At 38.6% G+C, this 14,190-nt stretch overlaps 1 protein-coding gene across 1 annotated transcript in view; it reads left to right on the forward strand.

Moving 5' to 3' along the window:
- KCNK2 (potassium two pore domain channel subfamily K member 2) overlaps nucleotides 1-9,962 on the forward strand; it is a 166,448-nt gene extending 156,486 nt beyond the window's left edge. The window contains exon 7 of the mRNA XM_060088497.1: nucleotides 9,645-9,962. Coding sequence (XP_059944480.1) covers nucleotides 9,645-9,962 — 318 coding nt within the window. The remainder of the gene's footprint in view (nucleotides 1-9,644) is intronic.
- Nucleotides 9,963-14,190: the final 4,228 nt, after the last annotated feature.

Consider the following 14,190-nt stretch of genomic DNA (forward strand, 5'->3'; position numbering starts at 1 on the left):
TTCTTTTTATGGCTGAATAATATTCCATTGTATATATGCGCCACATCTTCTTTATCCATTCATTGGTCGATGGACACTTAGGTTGCTTCCATGTCCTGGCCATTGTAAATAGAGCTGCAATGAACATTATGGTACATGACTCTTTTTGAATTATGGTTTTCTCAGGGTATATGCCCAGTAGTGGGATTGCTGGGTGATATGGTAGTTCTATTTTTAGTTTTTAAAGGAACCTCCATACTGTTCTCCATAGTGGCTGTATCAATTTACATTCCCACCAACAGTGCAAGAGGGTTGCCTTTTCTCCACACCCTCCAGCATTGTTTCTAGATTTTTTGATGATGGCCATTCTGACTGGTGTGAGATGATATCTCATTGTAGTTTTGATTTGCATTTCTCTAATGAGTAAAGATGTTGAGCATCCTTTCATGTGTTTGTTGGCAGTCTGTATATCTTCTGTGGAGAAATGTCTATTTAGGTCTTCTGCCCATTTTTGGATTGGGTTATTTGTTTTTTTGATATTGTGCTGCATTAGCTTCTTGTAAATTTTGGAGATTAATCCTTTGTCACTTGCTTCGTTTGCAAATATTTTCTCCAATTCTGAGGGTTGTCTTTTGGTCTCGTTTATGGTTTCCTTTGCTGTGCAAAAGCTTTTAAATTTCATTAGGTCCCATTTGTTTATTTTTGTTTTTATTTCCATTTTTCTAGGAGATGAGTCAAAAAGGATCTTGCTGTGATTTATGTCAAAGAGTTTTCTGCTGTGTTTTCCTCTAAGAGTTTTATACTGTCTGGCCTTAAATTTAGGTCTTTAATCCATTGTGAGTTTGTTTTTCTGTATGCTGTTAGGGAGTGTTCTAATTTCATTCTTTTACATGTAGCTGTCCAGTTTTCACAGTGGCACTTATTGAAGAGGCTGTCTTTTCTCCATTGTATATTCTTGCCTCCTTTATCAAAAATAAGCTGACCATATGTGTGTGGGTTTATCCCTGGGCTTTCTATCCTGTTCCATTGATCTGTATTTCTGTTTTTGTGCCAGTACCATACTATCTTGATTACTGTAGCTTTGTGGTAGAGTCTGAAATCAGTGAGCCTGATTCCTCCAGCTCCATTTTTCTTTCTCAAGATTGCTTTGGCTATTCAGGGTCTTTTGTGTTTCCATACAAATTGTGAAATATTTTTTCTAGTTCTGTGAAAAATGCCAGTGGTAGTTGATAGGGATTGCATTGAATCTGTAGATTGCTTTGGGTACTAGAGTCATTTTCACAATGTTGATTCTTCCAATCCATAGAACAGGGTATATCTCTCCATCTCTTTGTATCATCTTTAATTTCTTTCATCAGTGTCTTATAGTTTTCTGCATACAGGTCTTTTGCCTCCTTAGGTAGGTTTATTCCAAGGTATTTTATTTTCTGTTGCAGTGGTAAATGGGAGTGTTTCCTTAATTTCTCTTTCAGATTTTTCATCATTAGTGTATAGGAATGCAAGAGATTTCTGTGAATTATTTTTGTATGCTACTACTTTACCAAATTCATTGATTAGCTCTAGTAGTTCTCTGGCAGCCTCTTTAGGATTCTCTATGTATAGTATCATGTTATCTGCAAAGAGTGACAGCTTTACTACTTCTTTTCTGATTTGTATTCCTTTTATTTCTTTTTCTTCTCTGATTGCTATAGCTAAAACTTCCAAAACTATGTTAAATATTAGTGGTTAGAGTGCACAACCTTGTCTTGTTCCTGATCTTAGAGGAAATGGTTTCAGTTTTTCACCATTGAGAATGAAGTTGGCTGTGGGTTTGTCATATATGGCCTTTATTATGTTGAGGTAAGTTCCCTCTATGTGTACTTTCTGGAGGGTTTTTTATCATAAATGGGTGTTGAATTCTGTTGAAAGCTATTCCTCTTATCTATTGAGATGATCATATGGTTTTTCTCCTTTGTTTGTTAATTGATTGATTCACATATATTGATTGATTTGCATATATTGAAGAATGCTTGCACTCCTGGGATAAACCCCACTTGATCATGTTGTATGATCCTTTTCATGTGCTGTTGGATTCTGTTTGTTAGTATTTTGTTGAGGATTTTTTCATCTACGTTCATCAGTGATATTGGCCTGTAGTTTTCTTTCTTTGTGACATCTTTGATTTTGGTATCAGAGTAATGGTGGCCTCGTAGAATGAGTTTGGGAGTGATCCTCCCTCTGCTATACTTTGGAAAAGTTTGAGAAGGATAGGTGTTAGCTCTTCTCTAAATGTTTGATAGAATTCGCCTATGAAGCCATCTGGTCCTGGGCTTTTGTTTGTTGGAAGATTTTTAATCAGTCTCAATTTCAGTGCTTGTGATTGGTCTGTTTGTATTTTCTATTTCTTCCTTGTTCAGTCTCGGCAGGTTGTGCATTTCTAAGAATTTGTCCTTTTCTTCCAGGTCGTCCATTTTATTGGCATAATTGCTTGTAGTAATCTCTCATGATCCTTTGTATTTCTGCCATGTCAGTTGTTACTTCTCCTTTTTCGTTTCTAATTCTATTGAGTCTTCTCCCTTTTTTTCTTGATGAGTCTGGCTAATGGCTTATCAATTTTGTTTATCTTCTCAAAGAACCAGTTTTTAGTTTTAATGACCTTTGCTGTTGTTTCCTTCATTTCTTTTCCATTTATTTCTGATCTGATCTTTATGATTTCTTTCCTTCTGCTAACTTTGGGTTTTATTTTTTCTTCTTTCTCTAATTGCTTTAGGTGTAAGGTTAGGTTGTTTGAGATGTTTCTTGTCTCTTGAGGTAGGATTGTTTTGCTATAAACTTCCCTTTTAGAACTGCTTTTGCTGCATCCCATAGATTTTGGGTCATCCTGTTTTCATTGTCATTTGTTACTAGGTATTTTTTTACTTCCTCTTGGATATCTTCAGTGATCTCTTGGCTTTGTAATAGTGTGTTTTTTAGCCTCCATGTGTTTGTATATTTTACAGATTTTTTCCTGTAATTGATACCTAGTCTCATAGCATTGTGGTCAGAAAAGATACTTGACATGATTTAAATTTTCTTAAATTTACCAGAGCTTCATTTGTGACCCAAGATATGATCTATCCTGGAGAATGTTCCATGAGCACTTGAGAAGAAAGTGTATTCTGTTGTTTTTGGATGGAATGTCCTATAAATATCAATTAAGTCCATCTTGTTTAATGTATCATTTAAAGCTTGTGTTTCCTTATTTATTTTCATTTTGGATATCTGTCCATTGGTGAACGTGGGGTATTAAAGTCCCCTACTATGATTGTGTTACTTTCGATTTCCTTTTTTATGGCTGTTAGCCATTGCCTTATGTATGGAGGTGCTCCTATATTGGGGTGCATAAATATCTACAATTGTTATATCTTCTTCTTGGATTGATCCCTTGATCATTATGTAGTGTCCTTCTTTGTCTCTTGTAATATTCTGTTTTAAAGTCTATTTTGTCTGATATGAGAATTGCTACTCCCACTTTCTTTTGATTTCCATTTGCATGGAATATCTTTTTCCATCCCCTCACTTTCAGTCTGTATGTGTCCCTAGGTCTGAAGTGGGTCTCATGTAGACAGCATATGTATGGGTCGTGTTTTTGTATCCATTCAGCCAGTCTATGTCTTCTGGTGGGAGCATTTAATCCATTTCCATTTAAGGTAATTATCGATATGTATGTTCCTATTCCCATTTTCTTAATTGTTTTGGGTTTGTTATTATAGGTCTTTTCCTTCTTTTGTGTTTCCTGCCTAGAGAAGTTCCTTTAGCATTTGCTGTAAAGCTTGTTTGGTGGTGCTGAATTCTCTTAACTTTTGCTTGTCTGTAAAGTTTTTAATTTCTCTGTTGAATCTGAATTAGATCCTTGCTGGGCAGAGTAATCTTGGTTGTAGGTTTTTCCCTTTCATCACTTTAAATATGTCCTGCCACTCCCTCTGGCTTGCAGAGTTTCTGCTGAAAGATCAGCTGTTAACCTTATGGGGATTCCCTTGTATGTTATTATTTTCTTTTCCCTTGCTGCTTTTAATATTTTTTCTTTATATTTAATTTTTGGTAGTTTGATTCATATGTGTCTTGGCATTTTTCTCCTTGGATTTATCCTGTATGGGAATCTCTGTGCTTCCTGGACTTGATTATCTCCTTTCCCATATTATGGAAGTTTTCAACTATAATCTCTTCTCAGTCCCTTTCTTTTTCTCTTCTTCTTCTGGGACCCCTATAATTCAAATGTTAGTGCATTTAATGTTGTCCCAGAGGTCTCTGAGCTGTTCTGAATTCTTTTCATTCTTTTTTCTTTATTCTGCTCTGCCGTAGTTATTTCCACTATTTTTTAAAATTAATTAATTAATTTATTTATTTTTGGCTCTGTTGGGTCTTCGTTTCTGTGCGAGGGCTTTCTCTAGTTGCGGCAATTGGGGGCACTCCATCACGGTGCGTGGGTCTCTCAGTATCGTGGCTGCTTTTGTTGCAGAGCGCAAGCTCCAGACGCGCAGGCTCAGTAGTTGTGGCTCACGGGCCCAGTTGCTCTGCGGCATGTGGGATCTTCCCAGACCAGGGCTCGAACCCATGTCCCCTGCATTGGCAGGCAGATTCACAACCACTGCGCCACCAGGGAAGCCCTATTTCCTCTATTTTATCTTCCAGGTCACTTATCCGTTCTTCTGCCTCAGTTATTCTGCTATTGATTCCTTCTATAGAAATTTTAATTTCATTTATTGCGTTATTCATTGTTGGTTGTTTGCTCTTTAGTTCTTCTAGTTCCTTGTTAAATGTTTCTTGTGTTTTCTCCATTCTATTTCCAAGATTTTGGATCATCTTTACTCTCATTACTCTGAATTCTTTTTCAGGTAGACTTCCTATTTCCTCTGCATTTGTTTGGTCTGATGGGTTTTTACCTTGCTCCTTCATCTGCTGTGTGCTTCTCTGTCTTCTCATTTTGCTTATCTTACTATGTTTGAGGTCTCCTTTTCGCAGGCTGCTGGTTCATAGTTCCTGTTGTTTATGGTGTCTGCCCTCAGTGCCTAAGGTTGGTTTAGTGGGTTGTGTAGGCTTCCTGGTGGAGGGGACTGGTTCCTGTGTTGTGGTGGATGAGGCTGGATCTCGTCTTTCTGGTGGGCAGGACTGCGTCTGGTGGTGTGTTTTGGGGTGCCTGTGACCTTATTACGATTTTAGGCAGCCTCTCTGCTAATGGGTGGTTTTGTGTTCCTGTCTTGCTAGTTGTTTGGCATAGGGTGTCCAGCACTGTAGCTTGCTGGTTGTTGAGTGGAGCTGGGTCTTAGCACTGAGATGGAGATCTGTGGGAGAGCTTTCGCCGTTTAATATTATGTGGAGCTGGGAGGTCTCTGGTAGACCAATGTCCTGAACTTGGCTCTCCCACCTCAGTGGCACAGGCCTGACACCTGGCTGGAGCACCAAGACCCTGTCAGCCACATGGCTCAGAGAAAAAGTGAGAAGAAATGAATGAAAGATGAAAGGAAAAAATAAAATAAAGTTATTAAAATAAAAAAATTATTAAAAGTAAAAAAAATTAAAAAGTAATAAAAAAAAAGAGAGCAACCAAACCAAAAACAAATCCACCAATGATAACCAGCGCTAAAAAGTATACTAAAAACAAAAACGGACAGACAGAATCCTAGGACAAATGGTAAAAGCAAAGCTATACAGGCAGAATTACACAAAGAAGTATACATAAAAACACTCACAAAAAGAAAAAAGGGAAATATATATATATATATATATAAAGGAAGGGAGCAACCAAATCAATAAACAAATCTACCAAGGATACTAAACTCTAAATAGTAAACCAAGATAAACATAAAACCAAAAAAAATTAGATACAGAAAGCAAACCCCAAGTCTACAGTGCTCCCAAAGTCCACTGCCTCAATTTTGGGATAATTCGTTGTCTATTCAGGTATTCCAGTGATGCAGGGCACATCAATTTGATTGTGCAGATTTAATCTACTGCTCCTGAGGCTGCTGGGAGAAATTTCCCTTTCTTTTCTTTGTTCTCACAGCTCCTGGGTTTCAGCTTTGGATTGGCCCCACCTCTGCATGTAGGTCACGTGAGGGCATCTGTTCTTCACTCAGACAGGACGGGGTTAAAGGAGCAGCTGATTCAGGGGCTCTGGCTCACTCAGGCCGTGGGGAGGGAGGGGTACGGAATGTGAGGTGTGCTTGCAGCAGCCGAGGCCGGTGTGACGTTGCAACAGCCTGAGGCGCGCCGTGTGTTCTCCCTGAGAAGTTGTCTCTGGATCGGGACCCTGGCAGTGGCGGGTTGCACAGGCTCCCGGGAGGGGAGGTGTGGATAGTGACCTGTGCTTGCACACAGACTTCTTGGTGGCTGCAGCAGCAGCCTTAGCATCCCATGCCTGTCTCTGGTGTCCGCGCGGATAGCTGTGGCTCACGCCCATCTCTGGATCTCGTTTAGGTGGTGCTCTGAATCCCCCCTCCTCATGCACCCCAAAACAATGGTCTCTTGCCTCTTAGGCATGTCCGACTGTTTCCCGGACTCCCTCCTGGCCAGCTGTGGCGCATTAGCCCTCTTCAGGCTGTGTTCACGTGGCCAACCGCAGTCCTCTCCCTGGGATCCGACCTCTGAAGCCTGAGCCTCAGCTTCCAGCCCCCACCCACCCCAGCGGGTGAGCAGACAAGCCTCTCGGGCTGGTGAGTGCTGGTCAGCACTGATCCTCTGTGTGGGAATCTCTCCGCTTTGCCCTCCACACCCCTGTTGCTGTGCTCTCCTCTGTGGCTCCGAAGCTCCCCCTCTGCCCCCCATCTCCGCCCAAGAAGGGGCTTCCTAGTGTGTGGAAACTTTCCCTCCTTCACAGCTCCCTCCCAGAGGTCCAGGTCCCATCCCTATTCTTCTGTCTCTGTTTTTTCTCTTTTCTTTTGCCCTACCCAGGTACGTGGGGAGTTTCTTACCTTTTGGGAAGTCTGAGGTCTTCTGCCAGTGTTCAGTAGCTGTTCTGTAGGAGTTGTTCCACCTGTAGATGTATTTCTGATGTATTGTGGGGAGGAAGATGATCTCTACATCTTACTCCTCTGCCACCTTGAAGATCTCCTACTGTTTTATTTTAAATAGCAAATTTCACACTGCTCAGGATTATCTGTACTGTAGAAGAATTTAATAACATGTTGGACAATGATTAACTGTATTGTTCAAGACCATATTAATCAGGTTTTCTCTTTGTGCTTGTGCACCATCTTTAAGCAGGCTGCAATTTTCCGTCTTTAAAATTAAGTTGAAACTGGTAGAGAAACAACTGAATCTCTTAACTGTTTATGTTAAAATATTATTTTGCAACTGTCTTGATAGTATTTACTTATTAATTCAGTGCAGTTTATCAAGTTTCTACTCAGTGCCTTCTCTATTCCAGACACTAGATGTTTTATATACACCACTGAATGTACTATAGACTCCGAACTCAAGAATGCTTAGTCTAATCAAAAAGACAGCTAGGTAAATAGAAAAAGAATATCAACAATTGGAGGGTTTATTTATAAGTACATTTGGAGTGATTCAGCATTTTTTACCACTGATTGATACTGCCTATACTTCTCTAACCAGAGAGTCCCCCCAAAGCAGAATTAAAAATTCAATAATTGCTTTTAGAGCTAAGTACATTCAGACACAGTCCCTTATGGGAACAGTAAGAATCTTCAGGCTGAATCACTACAAATTTAGTACTTCTTTCCCTGCAAGTTCCCTTTAAGTTGCCTCAGTGATTAAGGAATGCTTGATCTTGCCAGTTATGTGTGCCACAAAGTTCTCATTTTTCCAGTTTGCTTTTTTCAGAACCAGACCCAGAAAACAAGCAATTATTTCTTGCTAGGTCAATACAAATGGGAAATAAAAGACCTTTATAAAATAAAAGTAGATCATCAAATGTGTGCATGTATGTGATTATGGATGGATGAGGAAGAGTTGGTCTGCCATGTGCCACCTTCTAAGGGTATTTGAACAGTTTCCATACACACACACACAAACATATCTATGACCATCCAAGTGCATGTATACATCATGTTGAAGTAGAGGTACATACATATGCTCTCTTATAAATCAGATTTTCAGTATAAATATTTAGAACCAGACTTTGTCTGATCAAGCTGCTATAACAAAATACCACACCCTGGGGATCTTAGAAACAGCATTTATTTCTCACAGTTCTAGAGATTCAAGATCACAGTGCCAACATGACGGAGTGAGGACTCTTCCTGGTTTGTAGACAGAGCTTTCTTACTGTGTCCTCACATGGTGGAAGGGGTGAGGGATCTCTCTGGAACCTCTTTTGTAAGAGTGCTGATCTCATGCATGAAGGCTTCACTTCATGACTTAAGCACCTCCCTAAGGCCTCACCTCCTAATATAATCACCTTTGCAGTTAATATTTCAACATATGAATTTTCAGGAGACACCAACGTTCAGACTATAGCAGAAACCATCCATTATATTTTGCACATCAAAATTTAAAACAAAAAGCGACAGAGGTAAAACAAAACAAAACAAAGCAGTAGTTATTTGCTTGCCAGGTAAAAAGGAGACCATTTCACTTAAAAATTGAGTTCTGTGGGGCTCCCTAATCCGAGAGCAGAAGTGCTAGCAATAGGGAATGGGGGAGTTCTTCCACGTTAGGAGATTATTCTAAGAGATATCCTAGATTATTAAATTCTAGTTGGTTAAGAAAAAGATTATAAAGTTTCCCGTGGGATGGGTCATTATTCTGTTTTAGGTCACTAAAGTGCAGATATAATTTTAAAGAGGTCGAAGAAAACATTATGCACATGCTTAGCACTTGGCAATGTCTTTTTCTTCAACCTCAAACAAAGGCCACAATGATAACTATACAGTGATAGGCTCTTGCAGTTGAAGTGCATTACCCAGCCATCCTGCTAGGTGTGTGCTGTGAAGATGCCTGTTCCACAGCTGAGGAAATGGCATCTCAGACAGGTTAACTTCACTAATTCCACAAACATTCATTGAGAAACTATTCCTTGGACTTAATCCTTCTCCAAATGGGCCTCAAAATGAACTTGCCAGGCCTTCTTTATTTGCTTTCCCTGGAATCAGAAACAAAATATTTTATTGCTTATTTAGTAAATAGAGGATTCCTAAATGACCAGTGTGGGGCTGGAGTCAAAGTTCTTGCACACACCGTTTCTGCTCTCTAAAATCTCTGTTTATATCCTGAACAAACAGCATCACTGCTATGAGAACCAACCACGTCACCTGGGTTCACACTCCAGGCTCTTTTACTCTGTTTTGCTGCTTCTCCTATGTATTATTGCCTTCTCTACATTCAAATACTTCTTTAAATTACAGATTAAAAAAGAAACAGAGCTTTAAAAAGTTAGAGATTGCCTTTTGATCAGAAGTTTCAATGACACGATTTGTCTCCAAAAACAAGGGCATCTAGTACCTGTAATATAATTTGGTTAATAGAGTTTAAGCTCACAGATTCATTTTTAGAGTCATATCTATATAAAATGGAAGCTTGTTCCTCACAACTTGCCTAAGCACCTCAATTCTCAGACCTCTCATATTACAAAAGGCTACAATCTTCTTTTCAAAACCCCCAAATACAGTGATCAGAAGATAAAGCACACAAAACATTGACTGTCCTGTTGGTGTCTCTGTCATTTCTCTGCGTTCATGTTCCAGGTGGGAGAGTTCAGAGCCCATGCTGCTGAGTGGACAGCCAACGTCACGGCCGAATTCAAGGAAACCAGGAGGCGGCTGAGCGTGGAGATTTACGACAAGTTCCAGCGTGCCACCTCCATAAAGCGGAAGCTCTCCGCAGAACTGGCTGGAAACCACAACCAGGAGCTGACTCCCTGTAGGAGGACCCTGTCAGTGAACCACCTCGCCAGCGAGAGGGATGTCTTGCCTCCCTTACTGAAAACTGAAAGTATCTATTTGAACGGATTGACGCCACACTGTGCAGGCGAGGAAATTGCTGTTATTGAGAACATTAAATAGCCCTCTCTTTGAAGAGCCCTAGGCATAGCCATAGGTGAGGACTTCTATATGCTCTTTTTGACTGTTGTTGGTAGTGTTTTTTAAATTGTGCATGAGCTCCAAAAAGGAAAAAAAAAAAAAAAAAGATACACCTATCATGGTCATCTACCATCAAGAGAATTTGAATTCTGAGCCAGCACTATCTTTTTGATGATTCTTGTTGAATGGTCCACTTTCTTTGACCAGTGGAATAAAACAAGCAATGTCTGATGCCTTTTTGTGCCCAGACTGTTTTCCTCTCTCTTTTCCAAATGTGCCAAAAGGCCTCAGAATGAATTATAATTGTTTCCGGTAATAATGTAGCTTTGAGGGATCAGTCCTTAACTTTTCAGGGTCTACCTAACTGAGCCTAGATTATGGACCATTTATGGATGACAAGATTTCTTTTTGTAAATGGCAAGAAATTCTTATGCAGCCTTTTACCTAAGAAATTTTCTGTCAGTGCCTTATCTTACGAAGAAACAGAACCTCTCTAGCTAATGTGTGGTTTCTCCTTCCCCGCCCCACCCCTAGGCTCAACTCCGCAGTCCTTTACCCCACAACTCCTGTTTGAATACCATACCTTGCTGGAAACAGTGTGTAAAATGACCGGAGTGATGATGCCCGAAGAAGGAATAGATGCCAAATTAGATGGACATTGAAGCAACACTCAGAAACCCTAGCGTTAAAGGCACTGCAGAGAAATGAGGTGCAAAGACGGCCCCTCTTGAGTATTTATTTGACTCAGGTACCAATGGTACATATATACAGTGTAATTATTACCAGGCCAGTAAAATTGACTGCTCTCAATCAGTCCCTTTTTTCCTGGCAGTATTTAAAATTTATCATTTTTGACTAACTATATATACATCTTTTAATGGTGGAAGAAGAAAAGCCATATATATATATATATATATATATATATATATATATATATATATCTCCATATATATACATAAATGATCTGACAAAACAATGAAAATGGATATTCTTGAAGGCGAATTTAGACAGTTGGTGTGAATTGCCATTTGGATGAAAAGAAGATAGTAAAACAATGTGTTACAAGCATTTGCTAATAAACATTGTACTGCCAGCATCTATTTGCTTTTTGATGTATGAAAAGCTCATATGATTTTCTTTCCTTGGGTAACTTTTGCCAGATGAGGGGAGGGAATGTAGGAGGCAGAGTTGGGCACAGTCCTAGCCTTCTGTGGGTATACCTCTGGAGTTGTGGCTGAGTGTGAGAGCAGAGTTGAAACTGGGATCACTGTGATTTTGCACATGGAAAAATGCAGATTGCAGGCATAATTCATCTCTGACATTAGAGAAAAAGCTGTTATAGCACAATTTAAATCTTGAGATTTTTTTTTAAAAGATAGAAAAGGCTGTTAATCCTCTTTAGTTTAATTTTATATCTTGCAACTCTTTGGATGTTTTCAAGATTCAGAAGAAATTCAGTAAAGGCACCTACCTAGTAGATTGCTACTCTTTCTTTTATTTTCATACACAGATCTGCTGTACATTGTAAATATAATTTGTAAAATGCAGAAAGAAAATGATTTCCCTAAATATAATTGCAAAACATTACTTTTATTCTTGGGGGTCAGGGGTGTATCTGAATACGGGGCATTCAGATTAGGGTCTTAAAAAATAAACCCAGGATCTTAAAAAAAAAAACTTAATAGATGCTTATTTTCCAAAATTTAAATTTAAGCTAGAAATGTAAATATTCAGTTAACTTGTTGAAGGTACTTTTATAAACTTAAAAAATTCTAACCAAAATTTTAGAAAGTCAGGCTCTTTTAGAAGGAAAGCTACACCCATTTCCTCAATAACTGTTCTGAAAGTTCATATGGTGGAATGCACCATGTATAAACTGTGAATTGTATTGACAAATAAAGTTTGTAATTAAAGTTGGCATTTTCTGAGTCTCCTGCTTGCTGCTGAGGATTTAGATCTGATTCTGGCTGTGCAGAACTCCAGAACTCCACTTTTCATGCTGAGTTTTTGTGGCTCCTTTGTTCACAGTATTCAAGAAATATTTTTGATGCAGTATTACTACCCTTGTTAAATACATGCAGATGTCTTCTTGGTGGCTGTTAATCAAAAGTAAAATCCTGAAATTTCACTTTTAAAATATGATATTTTAAAGAGCATATAAATTCAAGATGGTTTCTGTTAAATTATATTATATCAATATCTCAAATCATTGTTAGACCTTGTCTTGACACTGAAGTAATTGGAATGCTGAACATGGGCACCTGAATGTTTTTGTAGGAAAAGTCAAAGTCAAACATCCTGGCAGTGTTGAAGCCTAAAGAAGGTAGTTGCCAACTAATCTTCTAAACCTCGTACCCCAAATATTTGGACTACATATCTTGTCAGTATCTTACATAAATTTATTTATTAATTCCCAGTCACCTTGATACTCAGTAAATATCCTAAAACTGATCCCCAGCATTATCCTTAAGATTGGGGAAAATCTAAGGAAACGTGTGAGTATTATATCAATTTTATTTTTTCACGTTTCATTTTGTTTACCTCTTGTGGAGAGAATATTGACAAAGGTTTTGACATAGTCTATGAGTTTATTTTTTCAATGGACCAGTTTAAGAATGAGTAGTTTTGCCCTGAAGGATATTTGGGAAAATAAAAAGTACCAAACCCAGCAAGGATCAGGAACTGTCTGATCTGGAATCTTAGACATGGGTTCTAGACAAGGCTTTCTATCCACCTTACAACTAGTAAATTTAAAATGACTGTTTTGGAGTTCTATTAATTTATTACATAAATCTATGTACTTTGGTACCATAGTTCATGTCACACTGCCTTTTTTTTCAATAATATTTCACCCTTGGAATACAGGAAAAAGTGAAACTTTTAAAGCCAAGAAGGAATTGAATAATTTGTCTTGGCCATCAAAAAAAATGAGAGAAGGGTGTAAGGCTTGGTCTTTTTCTCAAATTCTAAGGAACAGATGACATAAAAGGAGAAATAAACCCCACCTCACTTTGTATAAAAAATTCTGTAGAATTCACTGATTCTGAAGGCCAGAAGTTCAGACTAAGAGAAATTGTACATGGAACACCAGAAAAAAATATTTAGACATTCTGAAGACTTGAGATAGCTATTTATGCCTAAGAACTATTTTTGTTTTCCATTAAAGAAAAATGTTTGCTGTTCTAGTAAAATCATAACTTATTTGTGGTTTGTGTTCCTTATCAAAGTGTGAGTATAAATTTGCTTTTGTGTAAAGTAAAAGATGTCTCTTTGAATACTCATAACTGCATTAAAATTAATATATGATTTTTGCTTCAGCATGACTTTACTTAAATGTTCTTTCCCAGAGAAGCTTACTGGTCTTGCACATGCTCATCTGTTGGTTCTGAGATGGCATGGAGTAACCTGGTTACTTTTGGTAGAAACTTTTGGCGGTAACTTACTGTGGCTATCTTAATAAGGGGGAATCTTCATAACTCCACGGGCCTCCTTCATCCCACCCCACCTCAAAGGATTATACAGCTTTTGTTTCACACATGATACTTCCCCTCCCAGATCTCAGCTACCCCTTCCTAAAAGACAGGGATTATTTCCAATAACCAGGACTTTTGACTCTGCTCTTTTGTTTGACTCAACACCATTTGTTCACTAAGCCCCAGTTTTTACTATTTCTAATATTCATAAAACCATTTGTTATTTTCCTAGGATTAGCATTATAAAATATGTTCACTGTGTTATGCCTGTCTCAGTTTACAGCTATTTTGTTTTCTTTTTATCTGTCATTCTTTTCCAAAGTACTTCCGTACATTCACCAAAGACTCACTGCCTGATCTTTATTCTTTTTTTTTGCCCTCTCAGATTGGATTTCTCTCTGAGCTCCATCTTCATCTAGCTAACTCCAGTTGGATTTCTCCATTTCTCAAAGGCACCTCAGCATAACTAGGACTCTCATTATCTTTCCCCAGACCTGGGCCTCCTTAGGTGTCACCTATTTCAGCAAATGGCATCACCGTCCATTTGGTTGGGCAAGTCATCTTTGATGTCATCGTCTCTCCTTCAACCCCATACCCACCTATCACCAAGACATATTGACTTGCACCCTGAATGTGTCTTGAGTTTATACAAAGCCATAACCTTTATCCAAGCCACCGCCATAGCTCCCCCTTCTACTAACTGCTTTTGTTTCATTCTCTGCTCCAGATGAAAGAGT

This window comes from Mesoplodon densirostris, chromosome 2 (genome assembly GCF_025265405.1).
Source record: "Mesoplodon densirostris isolate mMesDen1 chromosome 2, mMesDen1 primary haplotype, whole genome shotgun sequence".
NCBI classification, from domain to species: domain Eukaryota; kingdom Metazoa; phylum Chordata; class Mammalia; order Artiodactyla; family Ziphiidae; genus Mesoplodon; species Mesoplodon densirostris.